This window comes from Calonectris borealis, chromosome 3 (genome assembly GCF_964195595.1).
Source record: "Calonectris borealis chromosome 3, bCalBor7.hap1.2, whole genome shotgun sequence".
Taxonomy (NCBI): domain Eukaryota; kingdom Metazoa; phylum Chordata; class Aves; order Procellariiformes; family Procellariidae; genus Calonectris; species Calonectris borealis.
In genome coordinates this window covers 121,623,649-121,645,136 of record NC_134314.1, presented here as the reverse complement: position 1 = coordinate 121,645,136, position 21,488 = coordinate 121,623,649, and the positions used below count along the sequence as shown (strand labels likewise).

Sequence of the window (21,488 nt, the reverse complement as noted above, 5' to 3'; positions counted from 1 at the left end):
GCAGTACAAGCCCACCCTTCTTTGCTGCTAGAGACCGTGGTGCCAATATACAGCCCCCCAGCTGCCTCTTCTATTGCTGGGCAAGACAGAAGGGCAAGATTTGCTAGCAGTCACCTGACAGCCAAAAATACGCCTCCAGGCGCACACAGCCAGGCTCTCTGAACCTCCCAGTACGAACAGCACAGGCAACCCTTGTCCATGGCTGCTCCCCCGTGCTGTTCTTTGAAACTAACGGAGACTTGCCTATGGGCAGGTCTCCTTCAAAACTGGAGACCAAGCTGTTTCCAAGCTCACTCAGGAGACCAAAGGATGAAGAAGGACTAAAATTGTCAGGAATTTCCCAAGTGCTAAAAGCACATCCTGCCCCTTTTGTGGTACCAAACTTCCAGCTGCATAGTGCAGCTACAGTGGCAACAAAACAATCTGTGAAAGCCACTGGTCCAGGATCTAAAAATTGCCAAGACGTTGTGTTGATTGCACTGCTCTTTTGTACATGCTGTTTGGGAACAAACTCAACATTTCTGCTTGCCTGAAACTCTTGTAGCATTTGCAATCGGATACACCGTAGCCGTGGGCCTTAGCCACAGAGCACTGGTTTTCCTGGCACACAGCGCGCTCACTTTGTTTCTGGTAGGAAGTATTTAGCATTTAAAGACCTGCTCACTAGAGCTAGTGTAACAGAACATGTTTAACTCATTATGAAATGAATACTGAGTGCATCAGAGCATATCCAAGCATAACTGTAGTCACCTCAAAGGTTTTCAAGATGTAATAATCTTCACAGCAATACTATTGATACTTCATCTTTATGGGATTAGAGTGCATTTCTTATTTGTCTCCCTGGGCTTTCACTTTGCTGTACAGCTCCTCTGTGCCTTCTAACTTACTGATGTGATTACCAACAATACAAAAGAATTATCATCTCTTCTTATTCCTATAAATCTCAATACACCATTAGTGCAAGTTCAGAGTATTTCCTTTTCCTGCATGGCTGTAAGAAAGTAAAAAGAATGGAAACTTTTTTTTTATTTTGAGTACTAGGTAGCAGGCTGCATTTCCTAAAAAGAACTTATTGGGAGAAACAATTGGCAAGAGGGGATTTCAGCTCCCTTTTCTAATCCCTGATTCTGTCCACCCTGAAGACTGGGGCTGCTTTGACTTATGGCATCATCTGTGCATTTCAGGTGGCCCATCTCCTGCGTATGTTAGACCCAACTACTTTGCACCAGGGTAATTTGCTCTAGAGCTGTTACCCCCAAATATTGCCACAGTAGCTGACGATGAAGTAAGCAAGAACCAGATTGAATTACAGCGATTCCTTATAATTCATTACAGTATTTGTTTTGTAGTGAATTGTAACGTGCTGCTTTGGGTGAGTATCGCCCCCTCGCTTTATACCTTTCCTTCTCTCTTCTGGCATGGTGAAAATTTGCAAAAGTTCAAAGGCTTTTTGACTGGTTTTGATTGTTTGAATTCTAAAACCGTTTGACTGTTTTATACTCACCTGCAGATGGGAAAGAGTTGCACTTTTTCTTTGAACTGTAGGTACAAATTGAGGTTCCAGAAGATCTTTCATGGAGTAAGGCAATTAAAGCCTATATTTTCTGGCAGTATCTTAAAGAGAAAGAGTACAAGATTTGTTGTTCATCCATGATTCTCTCCATCTGCAGCATGGAAGGGTCCATCGTGCACCTGCCAGAGATAGTCTCCTTGAAGAAGAAATACAAAGCCTACCTCTACTTGGACGAAGCTCACAGCATTGGTGCGGTGGGCGCAACAGGCCGAGGAGTTGTGGAATACTTCGGTATGAGCCCTGACGATGTTGATGTATTAATGGGAACGTTCACAAAGAGCTTTGGCGCAGCTGGAGGGTACATAGCTGGCAAAAAGGTAAAAGGAAAACACAAACATTTTAACATCAAGGGGGGGGAAGTACCTTCTTATTATGTATGATATATTTCATTATCTTTTCGCATAGAATGCTTTGCAGGAGCACTATTCTAAAGTTAGTAACATTTTTGTCTGGATCCCAAATGCACATCAAATAGTCAGACTTTCTTATTTTTGTCTCATGTTCATATTCTGTAATTTGCTTGGGTTGGGTATTTCTGTGCCACCCTGATGATTGTTGTTTGTCTTGGAAATGTTTAGAGACGTTGTGGTTGGCTAAATATACTTCACTACATTAATTTGCATGCAGATTGCTTGTTACTTTGTTTCACATTTGTAAACAGTGTGTGGAGCAATATTGAGAGATTAAAGCCACAGTTTCATCCACTGATAATAAAATTCCTAAATAGTTCTGGATTGTCATCGTTGCATTTTTTAGGAGGATGGAGAGAGAGGGTTACTGAGGGCCTTTTGCAATAGTAAAATCCGTGTCCTCAGTTGCTCTGCGTACATTAACAAAACAACCTCTTGCCAACAACAGATGTCAACAAAAAGTAGAGCTGAGCTTGCTTTGACTGGGGGTGTAGAAGAAGGGAAAGCATAATCAGCACCATTGTGAAATGTCATCGGTTTTGTTGCTTGACAGAGATATCAAGTGGTTGCTGATTATTTACCCTTTTCATACCCTGCTGAATGTATTTCTTAAGTAGTTTGCTGAATGAGTAGGAAGCCTGTTTAGACAGCCCATATGGTTGTTGTCAGGCTAACATTAATAAGGGTAGCACTTGAGTAGAATAAAAGGGCTATAAGAAAGTATGAAGTGTATATTTCTTACTGTCTTTTTTGGTTTTGCCTCTGGAGATCTTGAAACAGGTGATCGTAACACATCAAAAATCAGTTATCTTTGTTTCCTTTGGCTCCTGAATTTGTATCTGAAGGTTTAACTCTTACCAAAGACAATGTGGCTAATGTAGCTAGAAATTATAGGAAGCCTGGACCTGTGAAAAGCAGTCTAAAGTAATTCATCATCTAATCCTTGGAAGTTTTCTTAGATGAAAGTGGGTCGCTCTTTTCATGCCTGTGTGTATCACAAAGCTTTGCCTCAGGCTTCCGGGTCTTGGTGGCAGCTGCTCACCCAACACACTTACATTCATTTCTGCAGCCAAAAACTCAATGTGGCACTGTTTATTCCGCATCAGCTAGAGCACAGAAGCCTTCTCAGCTATTTGATCGAACCCTTAGGATTACAATTGCAATATAGCCATGCACAACCTGTATACGGTTAGGTAAATTTTTATCCTTAGCATTGGAGTTACCGCATAGACTCATACAGCTTTTTTGGCATTAATTTGTGTTATTCTCTTTGGGTTTTTTTCTGGTGATATTTTTTCATCAAAGGCAGTTTTCAAGCAGGCCTCATCCCTTTCTCACTAACGTGCATTCAGCTTTTAGTGTGGTAACTGTTACTCTGATATTTTGCACTAGGAGGTATAAGCTGTCATAACAACGATGGTCTTAATCAAGCGCTGAATTCCTACAGTGTCCCTGGATTCAGGAGAGTTACTAGTGCTTTAGACATGCCTACAGCACATCAATGCTTTTTCTAGGAGCACGGATTGTGCTTTTAATTATACAAGGAAATGTTAAAGCAACTATACCAACTCTAACATGACTGTCCCTGCCACACTGATGGAAAGTTTCAGTCGAAAGAAATTTATATGCTAATAGCCAAAGATAGATCCCAGTAAGGTTGCTTTTCCTGGGTTAGGTCTTGTGGCAGAGGAACTATACTGATGTCATGTAGGCTTTGTTTCATTCCCAGAGAGGAACTGGGCAGTATTTTAAGTGCAGCTGTTCATTGGTCTTCAAATTATTTTGGTTCCTTTATAATAAGTCTTAGCACAGAAGTATTCTATTCTATTCCAGACTTTTGTTTCAGCTGTAATTGCCCCACTTACATGTTAAAGTATTTGCACCTGCCTGATGTTTCTTCAGGTCATGTATCAACAGTAGCAGCCAAGAAAGCAAACCAATAACTGGTGAAACGTCCTTTTCCTTTTGCATGTTCTCACTCCTGCAGTAGTTAAGAGGGAGATCTGCTGTTTGGCCAGCTCAAAGCTCATTCATGCTTTGTTTTGCTTGTGTAAGGACCTTGTGGACTTTTTACGAACTCATTCTCACAGTGCTGTGTACGCCACATCTATGTGTCCACCCGTAGCAGAGCAAATCATCAGGGCAATGAAATGTCTCATGGGACTAGATGGGACAACACAAGGTAAGCCACCTTCTTTAACTTGACTTATTTCAATTACTACGAGAGCACCTACTGTGTACAGGCGCACGCAAAATGTCATCCAGCAGCAAAGTAGGATGGTAATGCAATGCAAAGGAAATAATTCTTACTGTAATATTAATATCCAAATCATCATAATTCTAAGTACTATCAACTCTATTTCTTTTTCCACACCCATCCACATGCAGGCAGGGGTGGAAATATTCTGGAATTCTGGCAAATTCTGGCTCTATAGTTGCCAACCCACTCTGGTTTGCAGCAGCAAATAGAAGTACATGAATTGCCCTTTGAGTAGATTGTCTGACTTTGTAGGAGGGGTTCGTGAGGACATGCCTTCATTTATGGGCTAGATGCTGTCAGTTTAGCTTCTTTGTAAGTGTGAACCTTCAAAATGGCAAGCAACTCAAGCATGGTGCAGAATTTCAAAACAGGTATTGTATATTAAATAATAGTATGAGAAGATTATTATAATAATTCCTACCTCACTCAGGCTTTAATTATGGTGTCCTGAAGCTAGTCTTGAAGTACATTTTGTCCCAAAAGAATTGACTACTTGGTGTCTTTTTGAAAAATTAGGTTTATTTATATTCCTCTCCTGAAGTTGCAGATGCATTACCGTCCAACCCTCTGTGTAACATGCTTTCTGTGCAGCAAGCAACAAAACAACTGTGTGACATATCTATCTGCTACTGTTTCAGAGTGATACTGATATGTGTTCAGTGTTCTAGGACTGAAATTCCAACTCGGAGAAAAGCTAGTGGTTTTTGAATTTGTACAGTTTTTGTCAGGAATGCCTGACAATCATGTTATTGTATAAGATGCAGTAGAAGATACAGATTCTGCTCTGAGTTGCCATCTCTTTTATACTGGTGCAGCAGCACTGTGCTGTGCTACTTTCTCTTACCTTGTGTGGGACTAACAGAGTAATTCTGTAGTAGTCCTCCCTGGTAGATATGACGGGGGTAAGGTGGGAATGGAAAGGAAAGAGTGTATATGAGAGCAGGTAAGATACTGCTCTGCACTATTCTGTTGCAGTGCCCTAGAGGGCGGTTTCAAACCATGATAGACAGGAGGCTATTAAGATGTTTATCGCAGCCCTTCAATGAGGCCAGAATTTACAAGACCCCAGTGTACAAAAGGAGGGATAGAGAATCCAGTCCCACTGCCAAATTCTGCTGAGTGCAATGACAAAGTGCAGCAAAACTCCAGTGCGATGTGTAGACAATAAGGAAATTATGCTTTTGTCATTTTGGCAGAGAAGTCAGAGTGTAACAACTGTTTCCAGCTTGAAATTCGAAAGGTCAAGGTTGCGTATGCTGATGCTTACGTCCTGTTCAATATAAGAGACCAGCTCTGACATATTTCTTCTACCTCGGGGACTATGCGTGCAGCCCGTCCTGCCGTGCTGCTCCCTGCGCTAGCTATAGGAGATGCTTGCCGTCAGAGGGCGGTCTGACACCGAGCCTTCCCCACAGTTACATACTGAAGGCTCTCGTAGATGCCGCGTGTAAAATATTAAACATGCAGAGCATTTCCAAACCTTCAAAACCTCTTAAAAATGATCTTCAGCTAGCGTGATTCTGCATGCAGTTCAGTGCAGGCTAACAAGAGAACTTGGTTCAAGACGCAGTCTTTTAAGATGTGCGTGTCTGACTCTTTTAGGGCTAAAAGTTTGCAGCATTTTCTCTTCCAGAAGCGGTGTTGTTTAATGACACAATGTTTGTATTTCCGCACAAAATAAGTGCTTATTAAGTCTTCTGCAAATCCTTTATGAAATAAATTAGTGTTCTGTCAGTTTTTTAAAATTGTCTTGTAATATGAAATGCAAATGAATAGAAAAACAAATGAATAAATCATATATCACAACTTAAAGTGTTGCACAAAGGCTAGCAAACTGGCTATGATGTGTAAAAATGTTTCTTGTCCTTCTGAGCCAGACTCATTATTTTAGTCTATTGGTTTTTCTTTCATGTGGGCCTCCCTTCATTAGGCTGTCTTGTGACTAAAAAAAAAAAAAAAAAACAACACGCAACCCAAAACACAGGAAAAAATGTTATGCTGGACCACACTACAATGCTGCTTTGGCATCAGAGAGAAGGTGGTGGTGGCTTAGAAAGGAGGGGAGAACAGAAGAGAGAAAGCACTGTCTCTTCTTAGATGTTTTTGTTTCCAAGGACAACAGTGGCCTTGGCTGAGTTCTTTTGGTCTGCTGTCATAGAAAATGGTGAATCCTGCATGTGAGCTGTCCCTGTGAGAGCATGAGCAGTGTAGCAGAGACACCTGGCAGAGAAGTTTCAAGTGAACCAGAGCTGCCACAGGGTGGTATGGACCCTTTGTTCTCTGGAAGCCTGTTGAATTGATAAAAGGGGTTTCTTTTGCAATTTATTTCAAATGGCATTCCCTTCCCACAGGATGATTTGGGGAATCCTTTATAAGGAGATGTCCGCTGATGGCTTGTCCTCCAGAGGGCATTTCGGTAGGGGAAGGAGCCTTGCAAAAAATACTGGGAATGTCCTGGAAAAGAATGAAATTAGAGTTTGCTAAAAAGTTCCGTGTTAACCAGAGGATGCTTCTTGAAAAAAGTATGAAATAATGGGATGACAAATGTGTTAACGCAGCTTGTTCTTACATCTGAACTTCATGACTGACTCCTTGGTAGATTAATAGAAAACTAAGAGAAGGAAGACTGCTTTGGTCATTTAAATTGCTGCTCTGAAAACTCTTTATTCTCTATTTTTTGGCATTTCACACAGTCGTCTTTTATATTTTCCCAGATAGCATGCTTTTACATTCCATTCAATTTCTTGCTGGTTATTCTCCACTAATTTCTTAAGCAGCTGATCTAGAGAAGAGTAGCATAGGTGGAATTCTATAGTGGGTAAAGCTAGAGGCCAGAAATGCAGCGATACTGCTTGTTTATCCTGGTGTGTATCCAAATGATTGATCTCCCATATTTTCTTCCTTTATTTTCAATTAGTAAGAATATGGTTGTTCGGAAAAGGAATCAGGGTGTGCATTTCCAGAACAGGATCAGTATACTAGATGCATGACTGCAGGATATGAATAAATGTGTATGGACACAGGGGGTACAGCTTAATTACAAGGAAGGAACAGATTAGCACTTTAAAAATAATTCTATGAAACCTAAACTGTTTAGCTGGAAATTATCCACAGCAGGTGTCTGTTTCAGGCTACAATTTTTTCATATCAACAAAAAAGGTTCAGTCCTTCCTCAGAAGAAGGCTAGATATACATATGAGGATTTGATAATCTAGGGGAAAAAAGAGGGGGGGAGGGTGGGAAGATTTTTTAAAAATCCTTTTTCCCTTGAAGGTCTTAAGTTTCTCCAAGCTTTGAGATGAAGATTTGGATTGTGATAGCCAAGTTTATAATTTTTGCCATGTCTGTGGAATACCATCTGAGTCTTGTGATGTTACAAGACGCTAAAAAATCTCTACTTGAAATGAACATTGACAAATCTCAAGAACCACTGAGTGAGGGAGCATCTTCCAGCTCAGTTTGGGGGGCCTGAACAGAGCATCCCCCACCCGGAGCCTGAGCAGAGGACTGGGGCCCTGAGAACCTATGTCCATCCTGCACTCTCAGGCACTTAGGGAAGTGAGCCAGGAAGATTAAAAGAGGGAAGAGGCTCTGTCAAGCAAAGGAGACACAACAGTGAATAGAGAACAAGTGGGTGATAAGGATGGAGACTGGGACCAAAATGAGATGCTGAGAAGATGGGCTGGGAAGGCTGTGAACAAAAAGGGCCTGGTGTGGAGAAGGAGAAGAAGTAGGACCAAATGCCTCTGCAAGAAACTATAGCAAACACGCAACCCTCCAAACCAATGCCGGTACCTCAGACACTCCTTGTTCTTCTCTGGTCAGCAGACTTCTGTGGAAGTGTGCCAGCAAGACGTGTGCTTACCTTCCTTTGCAGCAGGAGACTCCCAATTTGGATGGGGAAGTTCTCATTTTAAAAGCCTTGCACTGACATAAGTAAAAAGATACAGAGAAGACATGGTGTCTCCCACAGAAACCATCTATAAATGTATGGGTATGTCCCATATCAATATTTGTAATAGTTGTGAGACATTAATGTCATGATAATGTGACTGGGAGGATACTGCAGAGCCCACAGACAGCTATTACAGTTTCCTTGTTTTGCCATGTTTTTTGTTTTTTGCTGTGACTTGAGAAAATGAAGCACAAGAAATGCTGAATTAGGAGGAGGTAGTAGTTCCCTCAAAACTGATATGCGTAGTTGTTCCTGCCTGGGAGAGAGCGGTAGGTTGGGGTCACTATGACCAAGTCTGTTTCTTGAGTGACTTGTGTCAGAAGAGTCAGAGAATGACAACAAAAATTGCAAATGTATTTCCATTTTCATGTAAAATCGTATTTTTAGTAGAGTACAAGTCCTGGCATTTTTCAATGCCATGTGTTACAGGACTCTGCAAATTGATGGCTTGTAGAACAAGACATGTTTATTCTTGGTAACATAATGTCATAGATACTATCATAGTTCCTATAATAGAGTTGTTCAAAAGCGTATGAACTTCTGGCAGCTGTATTTCCTTTAGTAATGTCATAAGGCAGCAAGTTCCACAGTTCAGTTCATATAGTCTATAAAAAAAAATATAATTTTATCCCTCTTAAGCCTTTGTGGCCTTTTCATCTCAAATGTGTCTCTCCTCATTTATTAGGAGATATGGGAAGCAGAAGTTCCCATGGCATTTACTCTTTATAATTCATAATATAGATATTCTTTATATGTTCTCCTCGTGGCTTCTCATTACACCACTGGAGATACCTCAGGAAACTCAGCAGCTGCCTTAGTGGTTTTATCCCCATGATGAGGCTATAGTTGACTCAGAGTGTTTGGACCCTGCGCAAATTTTCAAGTACACTTACTTGCATGCAACACAGCCCCTCCAGCTGTGACCTCAGACCTTTTTTTTTTTCCTCCTTTCTGCCTGAGAATACCAAAAGCATATTTTTACACTTAAATTTGATAGGTAAAAAATAGAACCACTAGGCAGACAGAGTTAAGACTGCTAGAAAATCTAAAGCAATTTTCTTGATGACTGATAATAAATTATAGTGGTGTACAAAGCAAATCGCAGCATTTGCAAAGGCATCATTTTTCTGTTTAATGCATGGCAAACAATAATTCATCAACAGCAGTAAGCATTTTTCGTATGTTTTTATGGGATGCTGAAAAATTTAACACCCTATCCTCAGGAATCTACTGTCCTTGTTATGTTAAAAGATAATTCCTGAGGTTGTTTAGATAGAAAGTGGTTCTTTAAAATGTTAATTTACTTTGCCATTTGTGCTGATTGGTTTATCTTTTTGCAAGTGCTAGTTTTCATTTTTGTTTTTAGCAGACTTTGAGTTCTTGCATTTGAGCTCATTCAGATTGCGAGAAGCTGCAGAACGCTGCTTTCTGTTTTGGCTTGGCATTAAAAAGATCTGCTTTTAAAAGGTTCCTTTTTAAAACATTTCCGTCTGCCTTAGATTTTTGTATAACTGGAGGACTAGCTTCTTAAACTGCTTAGTTTCCAACATTTTCCACTGCTATCTGTGCTCAGCAATCTTTTGAAAACATTAGCTTTGCCTGTCAGGGTCCTCTGTAAATCAAAAACCTTAGTTTCACATCACTACAACCTGGCATAAACAAGCACTGGTGCCAGGAAGGGCAGTCTTGCCCTCCTTTTTGCCTTTCACCCCCTGCCTATCCCCTTATCCATGCCCATCCCCTTATTCGTGCCCCTTTTTCTCATGCCAGCATTAGTGTTCGTGCAGCCATGCGATGAACTGAATCGGAGAACTGATCTAGCTGAAAAATAACCGACCCTCCCACAACTGGCTAGCCTAACAACCAAACTGGTTCCCTGAGCCAATCTACCATGTGGCTACATGAATCCCAGTGCCAGGACTCGAGCAGCTGGAGCTGAGAGGAACGATCCCTTTTGCAACAAAATAAATCTGTGCCAGACTGAACGGATCGTGAAACTGTAGCTGTAAGCTTTAATACTGCAAGCTACTTAGCGACGGACCCCTTGAACCTGCTCGAAACAGCTTACAGAATCAGTCATACTAAAGTATGGCTTTTTACTGTTCCCTCTCAAATTCTCATTTTGCTGCTTCCTTCTGAGATGATTGCTTCTCTCGGGTCCTCATCAAGCAGAATGCATGAACCCTGGCTTAATTTTAAGTAAGTTAATATTCCCAGTAAGTACATGCTTACATTTAAAGCGCTTAAGCGAATTTATTCCCTGTTTGCACAGCATTGGCTCCATGACTAGGGCTCCCAGTCACTACGACGGTGAAGATGCTGATGATGATAATATGCTGTCACGATTATTATTTGTCTGAGCAGAACATCACAGATGTTCTCCCAGCAGTGGATGATGAAACAGAGCTAAATCTGCCATCTTAACTCAAAATGAGTGAGACACACTGCTCCAGTGGAGCCACCTGCCATGCGGTCCACCTCCTGAAGAAAGCCAAATGTATCCATGGAGGGTCAGTTGATCTGAACAAGCGGGGGCTTTGGAGTAATAGTGTTTGCAGTGATTTGCAAGAGCTCTGAGGATTGACCTCATCTTGACCTATGATTCTACCTCATATGAAGTCACTTTTTCCATATTCAAAGTTAAACCAGTGCTGTAGTCCTCTAGCAGATCCTACCCATGGATTGGTGTCCCTTGTATTCACAAATAAGGATTAACCGAGGCAGAGGAGGGATGTGATCAGACTTGGATGTGATTCGTAGCCTGTCCCCCAGCAAAGAAAGCTACGCTTTCCCCAGGGACAGCAACACGCAGCTCCATGACACCGTCACCTTTTAAGCCTGTCTTTGCTGCCAGGATAGAGCGTGAGGATCCCTCCTCCGTTCCAGGTGCCGCTTGCCACTGCCCAAGGAATCCAGCACTGTTATCAGCCTGAGGAGCACAAAGGAGAGAAGTGCCTTTTCTAACGGCGTTTAGATCACTGGCATTTCAGAAACACCTAATGTGATACAGATGGAGCGCGTTGTGCACTGGCTGGCTTTCAGCAGGGGGACTGACGTGCTTTGTGATTAATCACCTGTGCTGGGAGTAAATAAGGCTCAGCCAAGGCTGGCTGCTCTGTCCCTGCTTTTGTGCGGGACACTGAATGCTTACGTTATACATCTGAATATAGATAAGGTGCTGGGTAGGCATAGCTGACTCATTCGAGAAATAAGATTTTGTACAATTTCTTTCCTTTCTGCTTCAGCTGAAATTGCCACTCTTTCTTCCCTTGATCTGCTCTGGAAAGTGTTTTGCAGCAGTTCACAGTTAAAATTGGACTGACTAAATAAGTCCTTAAGGGCTTATTTAGCAGCTGAATTAAGCTGAAATTACTAGGTTTCTAGTTGGCATTAGATCGTAGAAGAAAATGTCTTCACTTCTTCCCAATTCATAGCAAAGTTATTTTTTTATAAAGATTTTTTATCTGAGAACATATTTCCTTTAGGCACCCCAGTTTTATAGCATTCTATTTGTGATTTAATGCACATGGAGGTACATGTGTGTTACTCTTATAATGGAACCAGAGGAAAAAAAGAAAATCTGTCCATCTGCAACAGTTTAGTGGGGAAGAGCTATTGTTTTCCAATTTTTTTTTCAGCCTATGAAAGTTTGCTTTTTACTATCTAGTTGTTAGTAGAGGAGGGCAGGGAGTAGGGTTCTCCATCCAAAGAACACAGATTGAAGAGACACACTGACACCGGTATGTAAAAGTTTGATTGTGTAACTAATTATCTAGAAAGACCCTATGAAACAACAGCTGGAGAAGATTAAAGCAGGTGGATTTGTGTTTTGAAGAGTCCACGTATGCCAAAAAAAAGTACGGCGTGGGATTATCTTTCCTGGAACGGGTTCAGGAAAAATAGCTCTCCTTCAATTAAAATACACCTGAGATCTTGATATGAAAGGCTACAGGTTGCTTATTCCTGTTTTCAATATACTGAGTCAGAATTTCCAAGGGTAGAAGCTTACATGAAGAGTTCAAAGGTAGAATGTGCAGAAACTGAACGCAGCCAGCTTCTCTACTTATTAAAATCTTGCAGGAGTGAAAAGCAGACATCTCTGGAAGAGGAAAACAAACTTTTGTTTCAGAGGGCTGATACTTTTACTACCTCTTTCACTGCCAGGATAAGGTCCTCAGCTGGCATAAACGGCAAAGCTCTATTGAAGTGCATGGAGCTGTGCCAGGTAACACCCGCCTGAGATCAGGCCCTCAGATGTGTAGTCAGGATGCCTTCCTGCTGTCAAACTCCAGAGCAGCTCCTCACTGAAAGCAGGTCTGAAGCCATAGCCTGGCGCGTGACAAAGCATCTACCAGGTCTGTTACTCCAAGTGGCTCTTTTAAAAAGCTTGTTGCTTCAAAGAAATTATGAGCAAGCCACTATCTTTTATCATTTCTCTCTCTCTCGCCTTCTCTTTGTATTTTTCCTGAAACTAAACCATATTAATTTTGAGCTATAAAGCTTTCTAAAAGCCTGCAGAAATTAATGAGCTAAAACTGGCAATACACAATAATGCATGTCAAATAAAAATATAATCAGCATTTTTCCCAGCATTGCCAACACCATAGAAATTTTAGGTAATCAAGTATTTTTAAAGCAGTGCAAGAAATGTAAACTCTAAATTTGCCAGCCAGTAGGTGGATTGCAGATGCAGTAAATCTGGTTTTGTGGTACCATCCAGGTAATTGATCCTGTATTTCAACAAAATCCCAGTAAGCTGTCTGTATATCACTGTATGTTCCAAGCAGTGTGAAGACAACTTGTGAAATTTAAGAATTCTTTATTGTTCAGTTTTCTCTCTTTCTGTCCCTTCTTAATTCAGCTAATAAAAAGATGTAGAGCTCTTAATAAGGTAATGCTCAACCTTAGCTGAAAACTCTGGAGCATTAGTGGGCTTAGTTTTAATTAGCTAAGGGTCAGTTTTCCCTGTCTAGGCTGTTTTCTCCAAACATATGCTGTGTTGTGGTTCACATGTTTTATGGAATATAACTCTCTGGATATCCTGCATGCTGTGCTATAAGCTATTTGCATAGATTGTAAATCCTGAAGAATTTTGCAAACTAAGAATTTTTGAGCAAATATATTTACTGTATAAGGACCTGATCTTCTGATTAGTACCGTACAGGTAAATTCTTACATTCGTATAGATGCAGCTATATCGTTTTAGCTCAAGGGTCCAACTCTGCAGATTTTTCACTCAATAAATAATAAAGGATGCAAGATCACAGCCTCAAGAATCAAAGAAAATAGTTTTTAAATGCGGTGTCTTTGGTTAAACATACAGTGAATTTGGACTAAGATCTGATTCTAAACTGAATTCATCACTCTCAACACTGATTTAATCTGCAGTGTGGGGGAAAAAATAGGTCAATGAGACCAAAATAAACATTTTGCTCAGATCTGCCTCCTCATGTGACGTTAGAGGGTCCCATAAAGGAACGAAAAAGAGCATTGAAATACAGTTACAAACTTTAAGGTTTTTATTGCTCTTATCAGGACAGCATATAAGATGGCTGTGTGTATGATGTGTGTATGTGGTCTTCGACCACAAAACTTAACATGAGAAAGGAAAGTGTTGACACTTGGTAAAGAAATAGGTTCCTCCCAGCCACCCACCCACAAATACAGTGTGTGTAGCAATCGTCTCCTAATGTGCTTTTTTTCCCCTCCAGATATATGTGAGTGCTCTGATCTTTTATTTGGCTCTTTAATGCATCCCTGCAAATGAAATTACTATTCTGGGATGTTGCTAAAACATTAAAGTGGCTCTTTTGCATTAGCACTGGCTGGCTTGAAATGAGTTCCATAGGGAGTCTCGAAAGGGGATCCGTCCCACCACAAGCTGGTTGAGGATATAGATTTAGCAAGGGAAGATTGGAAAAAGAAGAGGTGTTCGACTTTTGGGGGGTTGCCTGAAACTTCTCTTTCAGCTCTAATGTTTCCTTTGTTGGATTCCGCCTCTTGCTTTGGAGTCTAAATTTCCGGTACCTAAAATAAGTAGAGACAAACTGATCAACTCTGGGCCATGCGCATATGGTTTGATAAATACCGAACAGCCTGGAATCTTGCATGGCTGACACTTTGTTTCCAGCTTTGTGGTAAACAGCTGAATAGAAAGGAGAAGGCAGCAAGTCTTAAACTGCAGTCACCAAGAACATCTGCATTTATGAAAACTTTCCCTAATTGAAAATCTAGTAGTTTCAAATGCTGTAGACTGAGAGTTTGGAAACTAGCTCAGGGGCTGCTAAGATAGCGGTTTTGAGCCCCCAGTTCAGGTTACTTCCGCACCCTCCTCCTTGTAATTTGGGCATTCGGGAGGTGCTAATACATCTTTACAAATTCTAACACGGGAAAAAGTCTCTCTTTAGACTTCAGACGCATTATTCTGTGGTTCTTCTCTCACTCCTTTTCGTTGCCATGTCCCCTGCCCCCATTTCTCCTCCTCCTCCTCCTCAATATTTCCTCCTGGTTCTTTGAGATCTACTACACCAAAAATATTTTTGGAAATACCACAGACTATTGTTTTTATTAGTGACTGGAAAGCTTTGTAGTAGGATGCTTTTGTGTTTCATTTGTTTTCCTTGCTCTGGCACAGCTGTTTTTGTTTTAGCAGCATTAGAGAGATGGTTAAACTATTTGTGGCCTTTTCTAACCCAGCAGATCTCTTCCACTGAATGCTTTAAACTGAATGACTGAATCTGTAACTAACAGGTTGTCTGCGTGGGCAGTTTTGTGCATGAAGTTCCAAATGCACTGGTTTTATGAGATCTTTTAATTTGTTCAGCAAAACACTGATCACTGTGAAGCAAGTCCCAGTTTCCCTATAAATTTCCCAGCCAGAACATTGACAGAACCTTGACTCGGGAAGATACAGAACAGATGAAGCAGTAGATCTTGTTCAAACCTATGTGTGCTTGGAAATGATTAATGGAAAAGGGGTTTATGTAGGTGTGGTGATCCCCACCTTAGCCAAGAGGGAATAGGAAGAAAAGCCACAGCAGGTGGTGGGGCAGAATGCGGTCTGAGGACAAATCTGCTGAAGGTCTTATGTAGCAGCTACAAATGCCTAACTGGCCACCGTGGTTACAAGGAGGAAGATGGGAAATTAGGAAACAGGCATCCAGTCAGAGAAGGGTGACAGCAGAAAGTAGTAAATGAAGAACGAAGCGAACGAAAAGTAAAGTAAAATGAAAAAGTAAATGGAGAGTGAAAATGTAATACATCTGTGCAAAGGCACCTTAAAAGCAAAGGGAAAAAGAGGAAATGAGTTGTACTGGAGGCTTCAGTGTTCATGTCTGGTGACATAATGTAAGTGTTACTGAAAGTATGGGCTGATGAACGGCAGGAAAATGAAGTTAAGAGTGTAGCTGAGATGTGTCCTGCTAAACCCCAGTCTTACCACATGTTCCCACCACCTCTGCTGGGCAGGCACAAGCAGCTGCACAGCCATTAGGTTTAGAGAATCGATCTGTTTGACATTGGTTTGGCAGTTTTCTTTCTGGCGAGGTCAGGCAGATGACGGAGCTGGCTTGATTCATCGTGTGGCTGTGTGAACCTAGGATTGGTATTGGGGAGGTGGTGGGAAAGAGCAGCATGTGGGTACGGGGTAGGCGGCACCATCCCTGTCAGCACCTAACAGCCTTGGAAGAGCAGCACATATATCAGCTCGCTGATGAAATATAATGCAGGTGGAGTGGGGAAAAGACGTACTATATTTCCTACCTACAGTAATGTTGAGTGTGGCTCTTCCCTTTTGTATGCAACGGGTGGGGAAGCAACTGCACTTGTCAGAAACCACCTCCTTAGTGACACTGCAAAAGAAAAGGCTGAGATGACTTTTCAAGCACATTTTTTGTCCACTGTTTTTTGTCTTTTTTTCTTCATTAAAAATAATTGTCTTCAACTCTCCTGTCAGTTTTGCTGGGGGGCACATCAATGGATTCGTGACTGAATGAGGCCAGGGACAATGCAGAGAACAAAACTTGTGTCTGAAAGTCTCGAATGGCTAAAGTCTATTGTCAGATGATGATATTGAGGTAATAATAGCAGGATAAGAGGACAGAGAAACTGAGCAGAACTCAGCAAGGGGTTAAATATGTAGATGTATATTAGAGTTACTGGAGTTATGGTGAATGTTGGTAACAAACTGCAGAAGATCAGACCTTGTGTAGTAACAAAGTTTATCGCATGCTTTTCCTCTGTCTAAAAAACTGCAACAAAAGCATCCGTTTCAGCTGACCCAAAATGCAGTATTTTCTACTTTAAGCTTTATTACAGTCACAGAATAAAAAAAAAACACGTACGCACAGAACTAGCTAAGATAGTAGAGGATCCCTGAGGAATATTGTTAATGAGAAAAGATATGCATATACTGACATCTGTATCAACATCTGTAGACATTGGTTGTTTCCCTTTATAGTGAATTATGTTGAGAAAGAACATACTCTATTTACATGTCCTGTATCCACAGAGACATATTAACTACTTCTGTATAGGTGTGTGTCATTCAGTAGGCTTTATTCAGCGCAAAGGGAATTATTTTTTCATATTTATTCATCAGTAAAGGGAATTGTTCACCTATCTGTCCCCAGAAGACATACTGTTTCTGCCAGTGGGAAGGAACATCAGTCATCTGTCTTACAGTGCCATAATAATCAACGTAGTTGCATTTATCTCATTCCATGTTTTTCTTCTGAATCAAATAGCAGCATATACATTTCAGCCAAACTTTTTTGAACTGTTACCCACAGCCCTGTTTCTTGCCTATTACTAGACTCTGGTTATGATCTTTGCACTGACTCTTCTCCCGACTGACTCATTTCAGGGCTCCAAAGAGTGCGCCAGCTGGGGAAAAACACAAGATACTTCAGACGAAGACTGCATGAAATGGGCTTCATCATTTATGGCAATGATGATTCTCCTGTTGTTCCCTTACTCCTTTATATGCCTGGTAAGATAGGGTAAGTACTGAAAAAAAAACTGTTGGCAAAACAAACACTATTTAAGTTCATAAGTTATTTGGTATACACTGTGAAAAATGTAGTTATGTGTGGTAGATGCTTTACAAGAGAAATATACACTGTTAGGTGAATTCATCATTTAGTTACGTTCTATTTTAAACTTCGCCCTAGACTTAATTTTGAGCTATTTCATATTCAGAATTTTTAGAATTTCTCTTATCCTTTTTTAACTTGCTCTGGAATAATAGTTTTGATAGCATTTTGAATTTGGATTTTTTTTTTTTAATTTGTAATCATTAAAAGAGATACATTGCCTTTGATGTATGAATTGTTTTCGATGGATGTTCTTTTTGCCCATCTGGTCTTTGAATGGTCTTTGCATGTTTTACCATTCGGTACCTATCAAGCAGCACTTGTGCACTTCCTTGGAAATGCAGGCCAGAAGTCAGTAGTAGCATAATGTAAGGGTTGAGCTGTAGGGAGTATCTGCAAGTAGCTTAGGGTGGCTGTGTGCTCTAGGTCTAGTACATACCACACAAAAGGTTCCTAAACTGGCAGAGTAATTGTGAGAGCAAAGAAACCATCACACAGATTGTTTGATTCCTGTTGATGTGCAGGAACCCAGCTCTCACACCTTCCAGAAGCCCAGCTGCTTCTGTGCTTAGGGACTGTGAGTGCCCACACATTTTGATTTGCACTCAAAGCCTTTCATTGATGTAAATGAATCGTGTCTGTTCTCAGTGTTTTCTCTGCCATCACACTTCTAGTATTTGACACTCACTTGGCTTCATGAGCTGTTAAGCAGCAAAGAATCTCAGTCCTACTGGTAAAATTCTGGCTCTTATTGAATTCAATAGGAATATTACCATCCACTTCAATTGAAGACAGGATTTTACCCATTGTTTTATTATACTTGAATGTTTTCTCTCTGTGGTCAGTTTATTGGAGATAATTTACTTTTGTTTTTTTTCTTCTTCTTCTCTCCTTAGGGCTTTTGCAAGACGCATGTTGGAAAAAAATATCGGGGTGGTTGTGGTTGGGTTTCCAGCTACTCCTATCACAGAATCCAGGGCTCGGTTTTGTGTGTCAGCTGCACATACACGGGAGATGTTAGACACGGTAAGCACAGAAGATGTCCTGCTAAAATTAACTTCAGATGCAAAGGAGGTTGGGAGAAGCTGTGTGTCTGTTACTTTGAATCTCGATAATTCATTTTTACGTTTGTTTTTCTGGCCTTGTCGCTTGATCTTTAAAGGCATTTTAGCCTTATATATTTTATTTTTTAAAATAAATTATGGGACAGTTAACTTGTTATGTTCTTCTGTTTCTAATAGTGACCAAATCTGTCATGACTAATAAAGACCTACATGAAGAGCACAGCAAGACAAAAGTTAAATGCCAGGTCAAAACTATCAGAGTAGGAAACCTGAAACGATATGGAAATAATTGAAAATCAAGTTTTCCATATCCTTATTTTCATTCCGTATTTCCACGTGTTTCCTGAATTGCAGAAGTATATGGGACAGCCTTGGGGGTACAGGTGGAAATTGCAAACAGTATTTGGAACTGTTTGAACCTAATGAAGTTTAATTGGTGCTGTCTGGCCTGTCTCAGTTCTGTATCTTTCTCTGATATCAGAAATACTGTTAAGAGTATGTTGAGACTTCCATCGTAAACCTCCATTCCAATGCAGTCAGAAATGTGTTTAAAATAAACTCTTTGAAATTTTTCCATCTCCCTTTCTTGCCAAAGGTGTTTTTGGCCTGGCTTGATATACGTTCTTTCATTCTCAGAATAAGCCAACTTAGAAGCATGAAACATGGAGGCTTAACAGTAAATTTCAGGCTTTCTTTTTCCTCTCTTTGCACAAGTATGATGGTTAAAGCAAAAAATCCGTGAACATAGAAGGCATTTGAGTTAAAGCTGCCACTTCTTCATGCAGACAAGCACCTGTGCCTGCAGAGAGCCCCTGGCTCTCCATTTGCATCCTGAGATTCATGTGGAGCTTGAGGCCGGAGCCCTGCCCGGTTGACCAGCTCCCACGCCAGTGTAGAACCCTCTCAAACAATAATTGAAAAAACTGCCTTGCACATGTGCAGTGTAAAATTCCTGCTGCTCTTAAAGGTGCAGTAGTTATTAACAAGGTATAATACCATAAAGGTAATATTGCATAGAACAGGGCATAGCTACGTACTTGTGTTGGTCATTGTCAGCTTTTGCTGTTTGACTGTGTACATTTTGGCTTATGTAACTAGTAATAGGCAATGAAGCTGATCTGAAGATTAATCTCTTGAGGCTGCTGCTTTGATTTTCTTCCTCTCCCCCCACCCCCAGATGTCAAGCCCGTTATATTTTTGGGCCATCATTGCATGTTCATTTCCTGCTACCTGCACATTGCTGCTTCCTGGTACCAGTGAAGGTCTGAAACACTGCCCAGGCACCATTCTTGAACTTGCTGTATTTTTGTCTTTGAAAGTGGGTTCATTGCCGTAGTGCTTGTGGCATTCTTTAAATGTCCTTAGAGTATGGGGGAATGGAAATGCCCTGAGTTTAATTACTTGCAGATGGAAAGTTTTTAGGACAAATACTTCGTGAATATGCTTAAAAACAGGGTAACAACAGGTAACAAGCCCAATGAAGACTTTTCCCTTTAGCAAAATTTGGTTTGAATCTCAGCCTGGAACTAAAAAGAGGAAAGACCCATGAAAAGGGCAAGCTCCCAAGAATAACTTCCTTAATGACCTTGAAGCTATCTCTCTGCATAAACCATTACTAAATTACTCCTTTCTGTTCTTGAGCTCATTTTAGTGGCTTAACAGAAACAGGCTCAAAATCAAAATTGCTGCTTTCTTTGATGCCAAAAGGTTGGCTGCTCTTGAATGTGGATCAGATGCTGCAAAACACTGAGCTGCTTCTCTATAGTATAGACTTCCCTGGCTACTTTTTGAATCTACTGAGAGCCAGGGACACAGCTCAGCTAATAGCATTATTAATTATGCCTGTGATATTAATACAAGAAGATAATGGAATGCACTAAAAATATCTTAAACTATTTGGACTATTTATGATGACTCTGATCAGCACAGTGGGCTGTCCCATCTAAGAAAATGCAGTGGCAGATCCATTCGTTGGGATCTATAGGGAAATATTGAAGTATTACCTTACACATTCCTTTTGCACAAGCAAAGATAACTTTTTATCTGGATTATTATCTCCCTGTGCTTTTAGAAAAAGGTCTTGTTTTTCATCTGTGCTCAATTAATATACTTACTAATAAATCATAACCTACTGAAGGAGTAAATTCTGTTCTCATAGATGCTATTGTACATCTACGACTGCATTGACGTTCACTACAGGAGAATGAAAGCAAAATTTGCCCTTTTGCCCTTTAAACTTTCTTTAATTGATCCTTTTATGATATCCTTGTTCTGCTGTAGAGGTTACTAGAACTTCATTTCTTTTCCAAGAGAATTGACACAGTATAATGGTCTTACAGGTTTTGAATGCTCTGGATGAATTGGGTGATTTTCTACATCTGAAATATTCCCGGTATTCCAAGTCATCTCATCCCGAACTGTATGAAGAAACTAGGCTTGAACTTGAAGATTAAGTTTTCCACCCATGAAGAGAACATTATGATGCTATGAAAGGGGGGAAAACCCGAAAACTAAAATATAAGAATGCATTTCTGCCCTTCTAAGGACAATTTTTGTTTCTCAGCTAATTGAAAGGAGGGGAAGCTCGGGTGTTGCATTTTATTGTATCAAATTTCTGTATTCAAGAGACTGAAATATTGATACAGATTTGCCTCCCCAGGAGATCTGTCCTTCTTACGGTATTTTTGATGCAGAATGAATGCATCCATTGATCGAGTTGCTAACGTACAGCTTTTGTTATTGCCCCTTTTTATGAAGAGGCTTCAGATAGTCTTAATTGTGACTGAAATAATAAAGTTTAAAAACTGAATGTATTCCAGTGTAGTATGGCAATATAGCTGAGCTTCATCAGTGAGATTGACTTTTAACTGTTAAAGAGCATAAATCAAGACATTGGTGTGGACTGCTACAGAGGAATGAGCAGAAAGTAATCTCTTTAACTATGTTTCCCTATCATGCATTTCTCCAAGGACAGAAAATGTTAGAAGGTGGCTAATGCTGAGAACAAGAAAAGTAGCCTGATCAGGTCATATATTTCTGACAGCAGACTATGGGAAAGGGAAAATGCCTCCTCCCCTCCACCGACCCTTTCTCAGCCACTTAAATACACTATAAGCTTCGTAATGTACAAAAAT

At 40.5% G+C, this 21,488-nt stretch overlaps 1 protein-coding gene across 2 annotated transcripts in view; it reads left to right on the top strand.

Annotated features, from left to right (window-relative positions):
* The window catches only part of SPTLC3 (serine palmitoyltransferase long chain base subunit 3), a 168,212-nt gene extending 147,045 nt beyond the window's left edge, over nt 1-21,167 (top strand). For both annotated transcript variants that reach the window (XM_075147712.1, XM_075147713.1), the window contains 5 exons: nt 1,671-1,890; nt 4,039-4,165; nt 17,062-17,197; nt 18,187-18,316; nt 20,694-21,167. In XM_075147712.1, the coding sequence (XP_075003813.1) occupies nt 1,671-1,890; nt 4,039-4,165; nt 17,062-17,197; nt 18,187-18,316; nt 20,694-20,807 (727 nt within the window). In that variant the 3' untranslated portion in view covers nt 20,808-21,167. The remainder of the gene's footprint in view (nt 1-1,670; nt 1,891-4,038; nt 4,166-17,061; nt 17,198-18,186; nt 18,317-20,693) is intronic.
* Nucleotides 21,168-21,488: the final 321 nt, after the last annotated feature.